This window comes from Tubulanus polymorphus, chromosome 3 (assembly GCF_964204645.1).
Source record: "Tubulanus polymorphus chromosome 3, tnTubPoly1.2, whole genome shotgun sequence".
NCBI classification, from domain to species: domain Eukaryota; kingdom Metazoa; phylum Nemertea; class Palaeonemertea; order Tubulaniformes; family Tubulanidae; genus Tubulanus; species Tubulanus polymorphus.
The window spans coordinates 24,445,340-24,461,955 of NC_134027.1; the positions used below are offsets into that span (position 1 = coordinate 24,445,340).

The window sequence follows — 16,616 nt, forward strand, 5'->3', positions numbered from 1 at the left end:
GGCGATCATAGCATCATTGATAAACAGAAGTTAGCACATAACAGAAATGACTTATTTTGACTATGCATGGAGATTCAAAAAAAAAACTATAGCAAATACTTATCAGAGTAATCATTCTGACAACTGCAATCATTAATTGCCACTTTTCAGAGTGAAAATTTATCGAAGGCGAAGTGCGTTGAATGCGCGCGGCCGTAAAATGCCTGCGGTTATCTGGGTATTCTCGGAGCCAACCCGTTATCGCCTTCATTATAATAATCCAAATAAATTCAAATTGAATTGTATTGTTCCAAAATGAATCATCGAAGATTTGACGCCCGAGCTTTTCTATAAACAATTACTGGATTATTTACCCACTCGGTAAGCTTAATTGATAAGATCATTTGATGAATATTGTGTAACAACAACCCCACCCCAACTGGTGGCAACTAATTACTCTGTCTAACGAACGTTAAAGTAGTAAATGAATGGTCACTTCTTCCACAGCTTCCTTATCCTTAGTTAGTTACCTAATCGTTGGTGGTAAGCTTTTTATAATCGGATGGGCTTATACCAACGTTAGGGATGACAAGGACCAAAACACGGTTGAAAAAAGTAACACTTCAAAAATATATTTTCTATTCACTTCAGTCCACAATTAATGGCTTTATTCACAAACTAACACAGGTACCTTTCGAAATAATCCAATTTTATGTATGTTTCGAGTGATTAATCAACATTATTTTGAGAAATTAATTAAATTCTCCACAAATTTCGCCATTGGCCGCCATTTCTCTGTATTGCACATGTGGCATGATAAGACAAGGGGACCTACAAGGATTTATATAAAACTTCCAAGACGAAACGACAATTTTTATTTTTGATGGTTTTCCAACTTTCATTTCAAGTCTTCGTGTTTTCCATAATAAATAATAAAATAATAAATTTCTGGTATAAGAAAAATGTGAATAAGTGTTGATTTTTTAATTTTTTTAAATTTCGTCGTTTCGCTTTGTTAGTTTGTGCTGTTGTCCTGGCCTCAGTCCACAGGTGCCAGTATCTCCAGTAATTTTCAAAATGGCAGCTGTTGACTGGACGGAAATTTACTCTCACTTTACGGCCGATTTGCACATGGATTAAGATCGTCAGGTGAGGTGTTATAGGTATCAGACAAACTACTAATCTGTTGTGCGTCGATTACAACAAAAATGAGACAGATATCTTAAGAGACAATGAAATGCCAGGCAAATTACTCGTCAGTCAAATTGGCTGACGAAGATTTCATACAAAAATGACCTTCCCATTCCTGACTGTGGTTTGTGAAAATATCCGATCGTGAAACTAAACCACAGTCAGGTTACTGACTACCTTATCCTGTTCTTCATTCTCTTCATTCATCAACCAACCAAAACCTCTTGCCAAACTCGGGTCTGATTTGATCATTGGCGATTCATTCTTAAATAAGAAAACTTATCTCGATATGTTAGGTTGAGGCGGTGATTCGGTCAAGACTCGTTTGTCGGATTGAAGGACACTTTTTTTGCTGACGAGGGCTCTGCCTACGCGCGGGGGGTTGATGATGATATACGATATAGGGTTTAACTGCGGTTTAATTTGGTCATCTTTCCACTGTGTGGCGCTAGTATTGCTAAAGAATAGTGTTATAGTTAGGTAATGGTTAGGTAAACCGAAGGGACGCCTCAACTGCTCGCTCTTGACCCAAGAGCAGAAATCAGGTGCTGTGGAAATTGTTTACATTTTGTCAGATTTTTTACTTCTAGAAGCTCGGTGCCCGCTCATCAATCATCATGGCCGCTCGGCACGAGATGAAACGAACGCACAAATCAGCAGCGACGCGTGGCGATCGTCTGAACGTGATCGCGCGATTCTGGAGTAAACCTACCCCGCATCGGATACACATCGTCGACAAGGGGCCGAAATCGGGCGTCGTCATCGTCGCCGAATCGAAGGACATCGCCGCCTGGTGGATCAGTACGTTCAAGACGGCGTACCCGCAGGATAAAGGCGCGGAGTCGGGCTCGATTGTGAAGCTGCGCCCCGAACCGGGTGTGTCGTTGAAAGTCAACTCGAAAGACGGTAGTTTGTGCATCGGCGGACGGAATCATTGGGTTTGGTTCACGGAGAATTTCGAAACGATTCTCGACAGCGGTTTGTACATCGACGCCGTCGACGGTCACACCGGTCAGTTCCGGTACAGCGAGTTGATGGAGGTGCTCGATAAAGAGTTGGATATGGGAGACGATATGGAGGTATGTCTATAGGGGTGGAGTGAACCAAAACATAGGCAATGTGAATATCAAAGGGTTCATAGTGGTCCTTGAAAGTCATGAAATGGGAATGGGACAATTCAAGGCCTTGAGTCATGGAGTGGCCTCTAAAATCCTTGAATCAGAATGACATCCTTACCCCACTAATATATTTTGAAAACTTTTGGTCAAATACAATCGATTGTAGAGGCCTGCATTATAGGCCTATCAGATCTTGGTCATTGTATCATTTGGTCTAGTTCACTAGTCTGGTAAGAATTTGGTTTAGTTCACACTAGTCTGGTAAGAATGATAGTCATTGGAGAACAGAGGTAATTCTAAAGCGGTCATTTTAATTCAGTCAAGGATGTGTCCTGGGACCTGATTGATAGACAGTACTTATATGTATATTAACAGTTAGTACAATTCAAATCGGGTCATGTAATTTGGATCAAAATGAAATGGGGTCAAAAGGTCTTTGAAAGTCATGGAATGAGACTGGTCATGTAGACTATGAACCCTGATATGAGAATAATCAAATTCATTTTTTGCAGATGGTGATGCTGATTAAAGATCTGCCGCGGGCCGGGGCCGTGCGCAACGGTCCGAAATACATCTACATATTCTGGAAAGCGTTGCTGCACCGGTGGATGACGCAGAGCGCCGAGATCACGATCGCGACGCCGAAACTTGACGCGCGACGCCTCGCCGAGATCTACCTGCTCGCGATACGCAACCACCTGGCATCGTTCCGGGCGCGTCTCGTCACGCAGAAAATCTGCGACGGCCGGCTGCACTTCAAACGCGTGCAGAAAGACGCGATCGCGATCATGCAGAAAGTGCGCGGCCTCTCGGGCAAAAAGGGCTTCGTGACGAACGAGAAGATCAAATGGGCGTTGAACGCCGTGCGCGTCGCGTTCATGACGTTCAATTGTAATTTCATCTCGGGGGCGGTCAGCGACGAACGCAACGAGATCCTCGTCACGTCGGCCGCTTTCCACGCCGACAACTTCGCCGTCAACAAACGCGACTCGGTTTGTTTCTCGCGTATGACGCGTCGCGGACTGTCCGAGTTTTACCTGCAACCGTTGGGCGTCGAGCCGATCACCGCGCAGACCGGGCGTCTGCCGCGTACGAACGAGCCGCCGATTAATTACGACACGATCAAAGCGTCGTACGCCTCGAACGCGTCGCTCGCGTCATTCGACCCGGACGCGATGGCCAGTCACCAGATCAGTTTCGACACCGAGTGGTCGGGCTCGACGGCGACGCGCGACGACGCCGACCTCGCCGACTGCGAGACTATCGACCGGAAACTCGAGGCGAAGAAGCTCGCCGCCGATTTAGAACTCGACGAAGTGAACAAGTTTTCGGCGGAACTCGACGCGAAGTTGGTGAAAAAACGAACCCATTCGTTTTCGTCGTTTAAACTGGCGCAATCGATGGGTTCTTTAGATTCTATCTAAACTCGCTCAATCGATGGGTTCTTTAGATTCTATCTAAACTCGCTCAATCGATGGGTTCTTTAGATACTATTTAGATGTGAAAGAGTTGAAGTATATATTTTAAACCCCATGGTGCAGTCTCAAGAAAAATTCTAGCATTCCTTCATTGGTCTAGGGTCGGGGAAATATAGAGGAATTTTCAAATTCCTGATCTGTAAGAAGCCTGAAACTCTTATTGTGGAGTCCAAAAATGGTAGTCGTACCATAAGCTATTATTCTAATGCCTTAAGACTTAAGTAAGATTTAAGGATTGAAAATCAGTTCAGGAGAAAAACAAGTTTGAATCAGGTTGTGTCAATAGTGAGTCTCTACAATATCATATTCATACACAAATTTATGCAAACTGAATAAATTTTAAACTCGTACAGTAGACTCTGCTTATCTCGGGATATTTATTGGAATATTTTTTTCTCATGTGTAGGGAGGGTATCATCCAACTCGGATATTCTCGAGATACACAGTGAAAATTTGCACTGTCCAAAAAAAATCATACTCGAGCGCGGTCTACATTGTATTCGTCCATCTTAAACAAGGCACATTCCAATTATCATGAATAAAATTGATGTTCGTCCACAAGTTTTCATCCACTGATCACTAAAATATGCGGTGTCACCTTTTCAGGGTCAAATTCCATCCAAACTTAGATGAAAAATGGCGGTTTGTCCCTCCCTTGTTTGTCCAATGAAATTTTCGTCCACTGATCACACAAGTATATGAATGTATTTTATCAGTTTTATTTATACGTGCTATATTGGTAATATATTCTATACACTTCGATGTACATTTTAATGTTTATGTAAATCTATGTATGCGTCTATGGATGTTTTGTATATTTTGCTTCCGATCCATAGTTTTATGATGCGAAAGTTTTGGTAAATAAAATATTGCATTCCTACATATAGTAAACTTGTATGTCATTGACTTTTGATGTGGATGCAGTTTCATCAGTTACGAAGATCGTCTCTGGAACCATTTAATTCATGATTATCGCGACTGATATCATTCCTCCAAGTACGGACAGAAAGCTCGACATGTCTGCAGAAATTGATTAATTCAGTGGAACCTCGTTACAACGAACTTCAGGAGACCAGAAAATCTGTTCGTTATAACCGATAGTTCACTGTTATATCCAGTATGAAATTACAATGGAACCTCGTTACAACGAACTTCAGAAGACCAGAAAATCTGTTCGTTATAACCGATAGTTCACTGTTATATCCAGTATGAAATTACAATGGAACCTCGTTACAACGAACTTCAGGAGACCAGAAAATCTGTTCGTTATAACCGATAGTTCACTGTTATATCCAGTATGAAATTACAATGGAACCTCGTTACAACGAACTTCAGGAGACCAGAAAATCTGTTCGTTATAACCGATAGTTCACTGTTATATCCAGTATGAAATTACAATGGAACCTCGTTACAACGAACTTCAGGAGACCAGAAAATCTGTTCGTTATAACCGATAGTTCACTGTTATATCCAGTATGAAATTACAGTGGAACCTCGTTACAACGAACTTCAGAAGACCGGAAAATCTGTTCGTTATAACTGATAGTTCACTGTTATATCCAGTATGAAATAACAGTGGAACCTCGTTACAACGAACTACAGGAGACCAGAAAATCTGTTCCTTATAACCAATTGTTCAGTTATATCCAGTATGAGATTACAGTGGAACCTCGTTAGAACGAACTTCAGACCAGAAAATATGTTCGTTGTAACTGACGGATCACTTTTATCCAGGATGGAGTTACTGGCAAGTAAATGGGTTCCAACCCAGTATAGTACCTCCACCAAAGCTGGTTCTTGGGTCTCACCCATCATAGCCCAGTTTATCGGTCATCAGTCCTCTGATGCCTCTCCTTGTAGGTTCTGCAAAACTGTCGATAACCAGTGATGTTATCAGAAATAGAAACAGGAAAATTTCAGTAAACGATTACGTAGATGGAATGATAAACAAGATTCTGCCAAAAGAACTGAAGAGGAAAACGTTTCGTAGTAAATTTTCTACAAAGGTATACAGTAGCTTTATTTGCAAGTCGATCATGATTATTTATTTACAAAGTTTTTGAACACAATTCGGGATATCTCTCACTTCATACAAATATAATCAACAGTCAGTTCCAATATCTTCTACAATCTACACTAGCGACTAATAAATGCATATTAATTGAATATACATAAGAAATGCACAATTGTTTCACACAATTTTAAGTACATAGATCATCACCTGAACACTATCGGTAACAATATACAAAATGCAAATTGTGTTTATTTCAAAAATATGAGGTACATACCGGTAGGTGCAATTATCGAGGTATCAAAGTCTTTACCTTACTCAGTGTAGTCGAGCACTAATTCAAGTACAGTTCAAAGTAAATTACAATACAGAGATGATTTTCCCGGACCAGATCATACCTGCAGGTCGCAAGACGTCACCTCTGGTAATCACCCACAATAATTTGACCCGTGCTTAAATTTTCGACGTTAACTGTGGGACCAACTTTGTCCCGCGTCAAAACAAGCATTTGGAAACGGTGTAAACAGTTGGCCTGGGTCAAAAACGTTCGCGTGATCACGAATAGTCTGAACACAATATTCACGCAAATATTGACTCATAAAAGACCGAACTTTACACAGAATATTCCTTAAAGTGCGAAACAGTTTTTTTTAGAAATGTCTTTCGTAATCCTTAGTCCGAGTGAGGAGGATACGCTTTGGAAATTCTTCACAGATCGAGCTCGCTCCTCCGTCTAGAGTGAATCTCAAAGAGTTTGGACGATGATTTTCTTTTTAGCGTCGTGACTGAACCGGTGCGCCCTGAACACGTCGCTATCGTAGAACGCCGCCAGATTGTGTATGTTTATTTGACGAGCCTGAAATTCAGAGAGAAAATTGATTACGAAAGCGTAAGAGAATTCATAAAATGACACGTGAAAATAAACATTATCATTACAAATTCAAGACTGCTTATGAAGCAGCATTGCAAACTCTGAAGTAGAATTCAATCAAGATTTCGATGGGTGTTTAGAAAAGAGATATGACAACAAAGTCTAAGCAGATGAGAGGCTGGGCTATTGTCCTAAGAGAACGTTTGAGTATTGCCCCAAGAGGGGCTAGGATATTGTCCTAAGAGGAGCTAGGCTGTTGTGCAAGGAAGGGTTACGCTAGGGTATTGCCCTAGATGGGATGTTAGGGTATTGTCCTAGGCGGGGCTAGGCTATTGTTTTAGAAGGGGTAGTTTTGTCCGAGGAGGGGCTAGGCTATTGTCTAAGAAGGGGGTAGTTTTGTCCTAGGAGGGGCTAGGCTATTGTCTAAGAAGGGGGTAGTTTTGTCCTAGGAGGGGCTAGGCTATTGTCTAAGAAGGGGGTAGTTTTATCCTTGGAGGGGCTAGGCTATTGTCTAAGAAGGGAGTAGTTTTGTCCTGGGAGGGGCTAGGCTATTGTCTAAGAAGGGGGTAGTTTTGTCCTAGGAGGGGCTAGGATATTGTCTTAGAAGGGGTAGTATTGTCCTAGGATATTGTCTTCGAGGGGTAATATTGTCCGTGGAGGGTAAATGTAAAGTATTATCCTAGGAAACGCTATAATGTCCATGATTTGAAATTTTCTGTCGTACCTTATCGGCGAGATCTTTCTCCGAGATTTCGATGACGTCCTGTTCGGTGCCGAATCGATTCCTCACGAACGACATCTGATCTTGAGCGAGTTGTTTCAGAATGAACAGCAACAATTCGTTATTGTCGCGTTTGAACGCGAGATATCGCGAAAACGTCTGCAACGAAAGCAAATGAGCTGAATTAAATCGTTCCTTGATCTTTTGCCTCCAGTTCTGTCACCATTACCGCTACCAAGCTTTTGTAGCTGTTCCTCTGGCAGTTGGAATGACAGCTTCTGATTGGCTGGTAATTTGAACAAACTCTGCTTCTGACAGCTTTATTCTCAGTCTTGAACGATGGCAGACTATGCTATAGTTCCAATGCCAACTACAAGATAACTTGCAGAAGCAACTGAGGGCAGCACTGTATTCACACGGTGGCAGTGAAGTCTGTTAAGCAGGTACTACTGCATTTCCAAGACTAGTTGACTTTTTATTTTATCGATATCAATTCTATAAAGGCTATTTGATCGCCATATTGCGGAAAATGATCTCCGACATACCTTTCTCATGCTTCTCATGACGCTGAATTTCTGAGTGCTGATGAAACTTTCGAGCATGATCCTGATCGCCATGTTGACGTCGTCTTCGTTGACGTAGTCTCTCAGGTGCAGACGCGAATGCGCCTCGGCCATACGAATCATTGATTCGATGTGACGCACAGTTATCGGAATACTTCCAGTAGCCTGCAATACAATGAATACATGGCTGCCATTATAAAATTTTGATTACGAACTTCAAGGGTTTGTACTCATGGCATATACATGTAGTTAAGTGGAACTTTTTTCTTGAATAATCGGGATTCAGTGAGCTTATGCAGATTTCGCGAGGTACCAACAATCGCACAAACACCTACCATCGATTCTCGCCTGAGATCCGAGTACATTTTCGCCACTTTATCTTGGTCCATTTGATTCAATTTCGGGTGCGCTTTTTCTTTCGAATAGATCAGATATTTCTTCAGCAACTCTTGCGGAATCTTTTCAAGATCGTTGTCCTCTGCAGCCTCCTGAATAATAAAATGTTTGCTGGAATCAATCCAGGACTTTTACAGGTCAGGGAGTCCAAACCGCCCGATAAAGGCTTGAGTCCTTGACCAAAAATTCTCCTATTGAAATATTAAGCTATCTTCAGTGGGGGCTATTTCTTCTCATAAGGTTCCTAGTGCTGCTTGTCACCGACAAGAACAACAAGACATTGAAATTCCAATTCCCAAACATTTCCTGATTTTCAAGAAGAGTCAGAATTCCCTATACAGAATTCCTTGATTTTCTCAGATCGGTAAGAACACTATTTTTTGGCAGATGAACAAGATTTTTACGGTGTTCTGATTCTATCATTTGAACTTACGGGCTGTGATTCCTCTGTGGCGTCTGCTGCTGCTGCGAGTTTATTCGGGTGATGTCTAATATGACTTCCGACGACGAACCGAGCCAGTCGTTCATCCTGAAACAAAAGTGAAGACCTCACTGAAAACGAAGCGGGTTTCGAAAATGATACAACGGTAGAAAATTGATACTTACGATCACTGGGTCTACGGTATCCCTAACAACGCACAGAATATCGAAACGAGATAAAATTGGCTCCGTCAAATCAACCTACACATTATACAAACATTACAAATCATGACGACATCATCTTTTAGAGGGTTCATAGCTTTGGAAACAGGAGGATTGGTCAGAGAATCTAAGTAGCCGAGTTGCGTAAGCCATTCAATTCCTTATTAGGTCAGGGTTTAGACTCAGCAGCCATCTTAGTAGCCGCATAAACAAGCTAAGACAGGTCTAAGTTCATTTTGGATTTTATAGTCAATCGAGCAACCTAAGACCAGCTTCAACTCATTTGGCTATGGCAGTTCAATGAGTTAAAACCAGTCTAAGCTTATTTTGGTTCTACAGCCAATCTTAACTTAAGACCAGTCTTACATACAACTATTTTTGGAGATTTCACAGCTGTAACTAGGCACCAGGATAAGACTATCTAGGCTCTATAGCTAATCTAACAAGTTGAGATTAGTCCTAAGATTTAAGACCACTGTTGGAGTCAAGTCACAACCGAAACTCTGATGACGATACGTACATTTTCAGCGAACGTTAGCGATGGATCGTAACGTCCACCGATCGGGTTAGCGGCTGCCAGTACGGCACATCTAGCTTGTAACGACGTAACGATACCGGCTTTAGATATCGAGATGCTCTGCTGTTCCATCGCTTCGTGAATACTCGTTCGATCGGCATCATTCATCTACGAGAGAATATGAACCAAACATGAGCAAACACTTGAAACCGTAGAGTAGTAACAAGCTTTAAAGGGGCAACCACCCCTTCCATTTTTAGATCCGCCCCCCGAAAATCAGCAACCCCTTACAAAATATCTAGTTGTTCTGCCACAACTATAGTGATGGTAAATATTCTATCAATACTTTTATTGAACTAATGAGAAAAATAGAAGATTACAACAAAATTGGGCTTGATTTTTTGTATTTTTTTGGGGATCGAAAGCCTAGCTACTTCAACAGCCAACATGTCGTAATGCAGCCCCTTAAAAATACTAGCATATATAGAGAACCCTTGCACTTCTTTAACATGCACTTACTTTATCGAATTCATCAATCAGACAAATTCCTTTATCCGCTAAAACCAAAGCGCCGGCTTCTAACGTCCACTCTTTAGTGACCGTATTGCGCTGCACGTACGCGGTCAATCCGACCGCCGACGCGCCTTGACCGGTCGTGAAGACGACGCGCGGCGCCGCCTTTTCGATATACTTCAAAAACTGCGACTTCGCCGTTCCCGGGTCGCCGCAGATCAGCACGTTGATGTCGCCGCGCACCTTGTGTTTGCCGCCGGGATTCTTCGCTTCGCCGCCGAACATCGCGAGCGCGATGGCGCGTTTTACGTCTTCATGTCCGTAAATCGACGGAGCGATACTCGCGAACACCTGCAACGAAAATAAACATGCCACGTCATCAAAATAGACGTTTGTTTGAAACCAAACCGTAATATCATCAAATTTCTGGTTTTTAGGAGCCATGTTTTTATGAGATTTTTATTTGATCGGGTCCAAACACCAAATAATTTTCTTGGTCTATCCAGTTTACAGGAATAAAATCAATCCTTTTGTGAATCTAGATGCAAAGTCATCAAGGGGGAAGACCCTCGGTGAGACCTTATATATTTCTTTCCAAATTAATCAGTAATCAAGGGGCAAGATCTTCAGTAAAACCTTTCCTATTTCTGTTCAAATTAATCTATAATCAAGGGGGTAAGATCTTCTGTAACACCTTTCATATTTCTGTTCAAATGTTTCAGTATTAAAAGGGGGAAAGACCCTCAGTTTCAACTTTCAAATTTCTGTTCAATTTATCAGTAAAAATAAAGGTAACATCTATAACAAATGAGGAACCAATTTGGGGGGGCAGATGAACTAGAGTTTGACGAAGTTATAACATACCTACCAAACTCAAGGAGACCATTCATTCATAGCCTAAGGTTATTGAAATAAAATTTGTTCGAAACTACACATGATTTAACGCCATTTATGATAAGAAACATGAAACTTGTAAACGTACCCGCTCCGCGATACGCTCGTCCTTCGACAAAGCGACAATCGCCTTGACGTCTTCGTCGGTGAGAGCGGCGACGGCCATTTTGTCGTCTTTTTTCGTGATGTAGTTCGCTTGGATGACCGTAGCGAAGACCGGGAAACCGTTCGTCGTGTTCAGAGAACCGTCGTAATTATTGTGATAAATTCCCGTCAGTTCCTAAAACAAGATCCCGAAAATCGGGTCGAATCATTAAAGACCAGTCTTGAGGAATAAGAAAGGACTAGTTTTATCAGTCAGGCATTAGATTGACAAACTATAAAATATTTACACTTTTCTGAAAAGAATGTGAAATTCAAATCCCTACAACCGGTTTTTTTTTTTACATATTTTTCAGGACAAAATCCTGGGATTTTCATATTTGCGCATTTTTTCCATAATCTTTTAAGCAGACATCCATTCACATATCACATTTTTCCCCTATCAATCTGACCACCATTTTATCTTAAATTTGCATGTATTCATCATCTAATCATACTCACGATTTCATCTCCAGGTTTACACATGTCGACTAAATCGTCCAATAATATCGCGTCTTTCGACCGCGGCAGACGCCCGGCCGGCACTTTGCCCGGACTTTCTTGCAGAGTTATGCGTTGGTAATTTTTGTACAACGTCTAAAAAGAAATTCGTTGAGAATTTATTGAAGCGGTCATTTTTCGGCTTGAAGCGTTTAGAGATATCATGTTTTCTATTTCAGCATTGTTGAAGCGTTTCAAGCCCGATGCACAACGATGCAGAGAAAAACGGAAACAAGTAGAAAGGTGTTTCCAAACATCGGTTCATGTGTGTTTACACAGTTTTCAATTAGAGCCAAATAGAACTACCGGTAATCCAATTGACCGGTGGGTATACAGCATGAAACATGACATGTTTCAGTCACGTGTGGCCACATGATGTGTTTCATAATGATTAATCCTTTCTTAGAAAAATAAAAAAGATGGGACACATTTTCTGAAATATCCTGAACTTCCAAGACTAGGCCCATTGCCTAAACCATCTGTACCCGACATTAAACAACCCCCCACTTAGACCCCTACATCCCACCCTCACTCCGAGAACCCATCCCTCCCACCCTCCCGCAGCGTTTTCAATAAGAGCCAGGTCCCAGACCCGTCTGTCGTGTGTAAAGGACCCGCCTGTTTTTTCAAACCAGCTTTCATTTCCGGGACTGTGACATAGGGGGGACCCTCCTGTTTTTCAAAGGGACCTGGCTTGTTAATTTCTTATTGAAAACACTGCTGTTTATGAGAACAAACATAGTTTTTTTTTTGCGATGTTTCTGTCTTTATCTGCATCATGCGCGTTGAGCTTTATACCTGTTCCATGTTGATCTGGAATGGTCCGACGGACTGACACTCGGGACACGAACCCGGTTTCACTTCTTGATTTTGTGTCTGGTAAAACGGACCGAGTACGAAGTTACATTTATTACAGTCGTATTTGATCATGCTGAGCTGCGGTAACACACCGGTCGTGCTCGTCACTACACCTCCCGTACGAATCAACTGATTCAAATGTAACTGCCTGAAAACAAAATATTCAAAACATTCAAACAATTACAATCATTTGTTAAACAATTATAATCAGCATAATATGATGTATTATTATTCATTTTGTTTTTCTATTATTATTACTGTTATTATTATTACTATTATTATTATTACTTCTATAATCATTATAATTTTTTCAGGTGCAGTGACTTGTACAGCCTCTAGGCTTTCACTGCTTCCTTCATTTAACTGTTATTTCTCTTCACTATTGTCGTTATAATATCTTGTACTTTAAGTTAAATGAAAAATAAATCGTTATTATTATTATTTCATCCATGAAGTTATGCTACAATAAAACACATCACTCGTTAGAATACAGCTAATTATCAGAGTGTTTGTAGCATCACAGGTCACACAAAATATAAACTGAACAAAAACTTTTTCTGATGAGTTTTGAGACTTTTTCATGCGAGCATTACGAATTTTTCAAGCAATTTCGAAGACTCTTCTTCAGTAAATTTTGAAGACCTTTTCGAAGGATTTCTTCCAAGATTTTTGACGACTTTTACCTTTTCTAGATGGGAATTTTCCACAACCTATTCAAAGCATTTTCCCTCATCAATTTTCTTAAAACAGTCATTTCATGAGATACCCACAAAGAATTTCTGCGAGCATTATAATAGATTATCGGTTTGTTATTTTTCTTTTACATACCTCAATGAACGAAGCTCTTCCACTAGAGGTAGTTCGGCGATTCGAACGTGAATTTCCGGCACGATTTTTGTATACAATGGATACATACTCAACACGACCTCTTGAGCTGCCTACAAAAGGAAAGTCAGTTACAGCCTGTTTCATCATATCACCAGATTATTGAAAGAAAACTATTAAGAAAGAAGATTATTCAGCAACGAAGTCACAGTTGCTAACCTATAAACATCATTAAAATCGAGCAAGCCCAAAAAACTTTAGGGGGTACGATGAGCAAATGAGAAGAGATAAAAGGTACAAGGACTGAATTGTTATAAAATCAAGGATAGTGAAAATATTGGCATTTTTAGAGACTTGTCCGCGGTCCACAAGGTTGGTTGGTTGAGCCTTGGCAAATATAAAGAAATATACTTATCTTATCTAATCATGGACACAAGATCAAGGTTTACGGGTCCAGATTCATTTAGAACATCATGATTACGATGACTTAACCAAGGAGGGTGAAGTCTACTTCGAACCTTACCTCGTCAAATATCTTCAGCATTTCTGCCGGCGCTTCGGGCAAAAAGAAGGCCAACACTTGTTCGCTCGTCGCCAGAAAATTGTAATCAACGTTTAAACTTTCCTTATTAGCTGAAAATAAATTTATTCAGTTACAGCGTTTTCACACCAAACACGATGATTCAGTTTTTCTCTTGGTTACTACATTAACTAACTTACCTTCGACCATTTGTCGTATTTTCTCCTTGTAGAAATTGTGGCCCTTTTCGTTGACGTACGTTCGCAGGAAGTTCTTGAATCGGTTTTTGATTTCGGTTCGCGGTCCGATCATCGACACCCACTCGCAGATCGAGTGACCTTTCATATCCTCGAGATTCTCGATACTTTCAATCATCTGAATTAATTAGAGTTTCAAGCTATTTCACGTCAAACTCTCAAGACTTTAGGTGTCATATTCAAAACCAGATCCGAGTCAAATACAAGCCTGATTTGTAGACAAACACGAGCCTCATTTGGAGTCAGATTCAAGCACGATTTGGAGTTAAATAAAAGGCTGATTAGGAGTCAGATACAAGCCTGATTTGGAGTAGAATAGATGCTTGATTTGGAGTCAAGAACAAGATTCAGAGCCTATAAGATCCAGAGCCTGATTTGGAGTCATATGCAAGGTGGATTTGGAGTCAAATACAAGCCTGATTCAGAGGAATATGCACGGTTAGGTTGATTTTGGATTCCAATATAAGCCAAATTCAGAGGCAAGGTTGATTCGGAGTCAAATATTTAGGGCTGTTTTGAAGTGAAGCAAGTAAAATATTGAACATTCTGCAACAATACCTCTTCCTCTTCCACATCGCCCTCTGCAGCTCGCTCCGCGATTCTACGACGTCTCGACGGAATCGCTTCGTCCTCTTCATCGGAATCCTCTGAAAAAGAAAATTTTTCAAAAAAGTTTTCCCGGTTTTTCGACTACGGGGACCATCACCCATAACTCGGAACCGTCATCTTACCGTACATCAGACCGCGCCTCATACGACCGCTCGCTAAACCTAATGCTCGGTCGCGTTGTCTCATTTCGGCCTCGGCGTCGCGACGTCCCGCGTCGGATAACGCGTCGTAATCTTCATCGTCCAGACCGTCCTGATCGTACGTGTCTAACTCGCGGATCTGACGATAATCTCTGCAATCATCAACCGGCGACAACGTTTACATTTAAATTATGATTTTTCTCCTATCAATTCTCATCTTCATTAGTTTTTTTAAAGTATTCATCCTCCCTCGGCAGGGATTCGAACCAGATGGCATCGAGATTGCCACGGTACGAAACCCTGCCACACCAGACCGAGTGCGCAGCTTAGATGATGTCATTATTATCCAATCAGAAATTCTGTTTGATTTTTTCCCCATTAATTGTTCTTCCGTGAAATTTACCCCAGCGATTATACGAGCAATCTGATAGGTGCCGCAAGTTTTCGGGGTGCCCGGTCTAGTGTGGCAGGGGTTCGTGCCGTGGCTGAGTGTAGCGATGCCATCAGGCTCGAAATCCCTGCCTGGGCAGGATGAAAGTATTGGGTTTAGGTAAAAGTGCTGTTCCCAGGAAAGAGAAATTTTTTCTGAAAGTTCAGGAAAATTACTTTTCTTTATCGCGAAATATACATCCTAATAGTCATCATCAGGAATACTTAACCCTTTCAGTGCTGACTTATTAACACCCTATAGTGCTGGAGATAATTCGAAAATTTATAAAAGTTCCACCCTAATGTGTTGAATAACGGGAATACCACTATAGTGCATCTACACCGCGGTGCAGTGTATCATTAGTTACTAGTATTTCACTATGTTTGACAGGTGCTGCCATTTTTGAAGAGAGATAATTACTAAGTACACCAAAACACCGCGATGCGGTGTACTAGCCAAATCCATCACTGATTTATACACCGCACTGCGGTGTAGACGCACTGAAAGGGTTAAGATATTTCGTTGTTACCTTTCCATATTATCTCCGAACAAATCTTCGCCCTGTTCGTCCTCTTCTTCCATCGCCGCACCATTATCCCCCAACAGTTCCGACTCGTCTTCGAATGCCGGTAGATCTCGACCAGGACTCGACGTGATTGGGTCGGCTTGACTGCCGCGTCGGGAACGCCGCGCCTCCGGGCTACTCGGTGCATCAGCTTCAGACATCGAATCCTTCAACAAAACGATGAGAAAATCATCATCATCAAATGCAACAATACATATAGGGATGTGAGTGTAGAAGGTTTGAAGATTAATTGAAAATTGAATGCGAAAAATGATTCCAATCGGTAAAGTCATGGTTTTGACCTAAGGCCAGCATAAGACCAACTTTGTTCTATAGCCAATCTAACAACTTAAGACCAGTCTTAAGGTTCAAGACCACTTTTGGACTCAAGAGGCTAAGCCACGGGGCAAGGAAGGAATTGATTAGATTTCCGCCATTTTTATCAGAGCTAATTTTATGACACATTTAACACAAACAAAGCCCAAAAATAGCATAGAAAAAAGGCCCAAACTGCAGTAACGATTTCCTTTTTAATTTTATCTAATTAACTTTTTCAATAAAATGTATTTACTTTCAAATTGATTTACACCGGTAAAAATAAGCTTCAAATAAAGGCAAAACAAATCATCATAAGATCACAAATAATTTAAATATGAACTTCACGAATTCCAAATCGGCTTTATAGAAACAACTTACGGCCATAATTAACGAGATACAATCTCTTCTTTCGCTTCAATTTCTCGTTTACTTTTCCCGAACTTTTTCCGATCAGTTATTTCCGCATGTGGCGCATGTCGGAGTTAAATGTCGCGGGAAAATTTCTGGGTCACGGAACAAACTTTTCACAATCGAAAATGTATCAAATCATAATCTAAT

The 16,616-nt window shown here is 41.1% G+C and overlaps 2 protein-coding genes across 4 annotated transcripts; one reads left to right on the forward strand and one right to left on the reverse strand.

Moving 5' to 3' along the window:
- The first annotated feature begins 283 nt into the window (after positions 1-283).
- Positions 284-4,610, forward strand: LOC141901712 (uncharacterized). Of its 2 annotated transcripts, none has more exons than XM_074789134.1 (3): positions 284-360; positions 1,761-2,249; positions 2,801-4,610. In XM_074789134.1, exons 2-3 carry the CDS (start codon positions 1,788-1,790, stop codon positions 3,710-3,712), a joined length of 1,374 nt encoding a protein of 457 aa, XP_074645235.1. In that variant the 5' UTR covers positions 284-360; positions 1,761-1,787; the 3' UTR covers positions 3,713-4,610. The 2 variants fall into 2 exon arrangements, with proteins under 2 accessions (XP_074645235.1, XP_074645236.1); XM_074789135.1 differs by lacking the exon at positions 284-360 and adding an exon at positions 1,043-1,128.
- Positions 4,611-5,785: 1,175 nt separating this feature from the next.
- LOC141901370 (DNA replication licensing factor mcm2-like) lies at positions 5,786-16,515 on the reverse strand. 2 transcript variants are annotated; one of them, XM_074788567.1, is made up of 18 exons: positions 16,437-16,515; positions 15,705-15,907; positions 14,728-14,897; positions 14,555-14,643; positions 13,940-14,114; positions 13,743-13,852; positions 13,223-13,332; positions 12,335-12,542; positions 11,498-11,632; positions 10,983-11,174; positions 10,007-10,351; positions 9,491-9,655; positions 8,935-9,009; positions 8,762-8,857; positions 8,268-8,420; positions 7,915-8,097; positions 7,373-7,528; positions 5,786-6,633 (listed from the first exon to the last, which is right to left on the reverse strand). In XM_074788567.1, the coding sequence occupies exons 1-18, from the start codon at positions 16,440-16,442 to the stop codon at positions 6,523-6,525; spliced, it is 2,682 nt and encodes an 893-aa protein (XP_074644668.1). In that variant the 5' UTR covers positions 16,443-16,515; the 3' UTR covers positions 5,786-6,522. The 2 variants fall into 2 exon arrangements, with proteins under 2 accessions (XP_074644668.1, XP_074644667.1); XM_074788566.1 differs by lacking the exon at positions 16,437-16,515 and having other exon boundaries at positions 15,705-16,167.
- Positions 16,516-16,616: the final 101 nt, after the last annotated feature.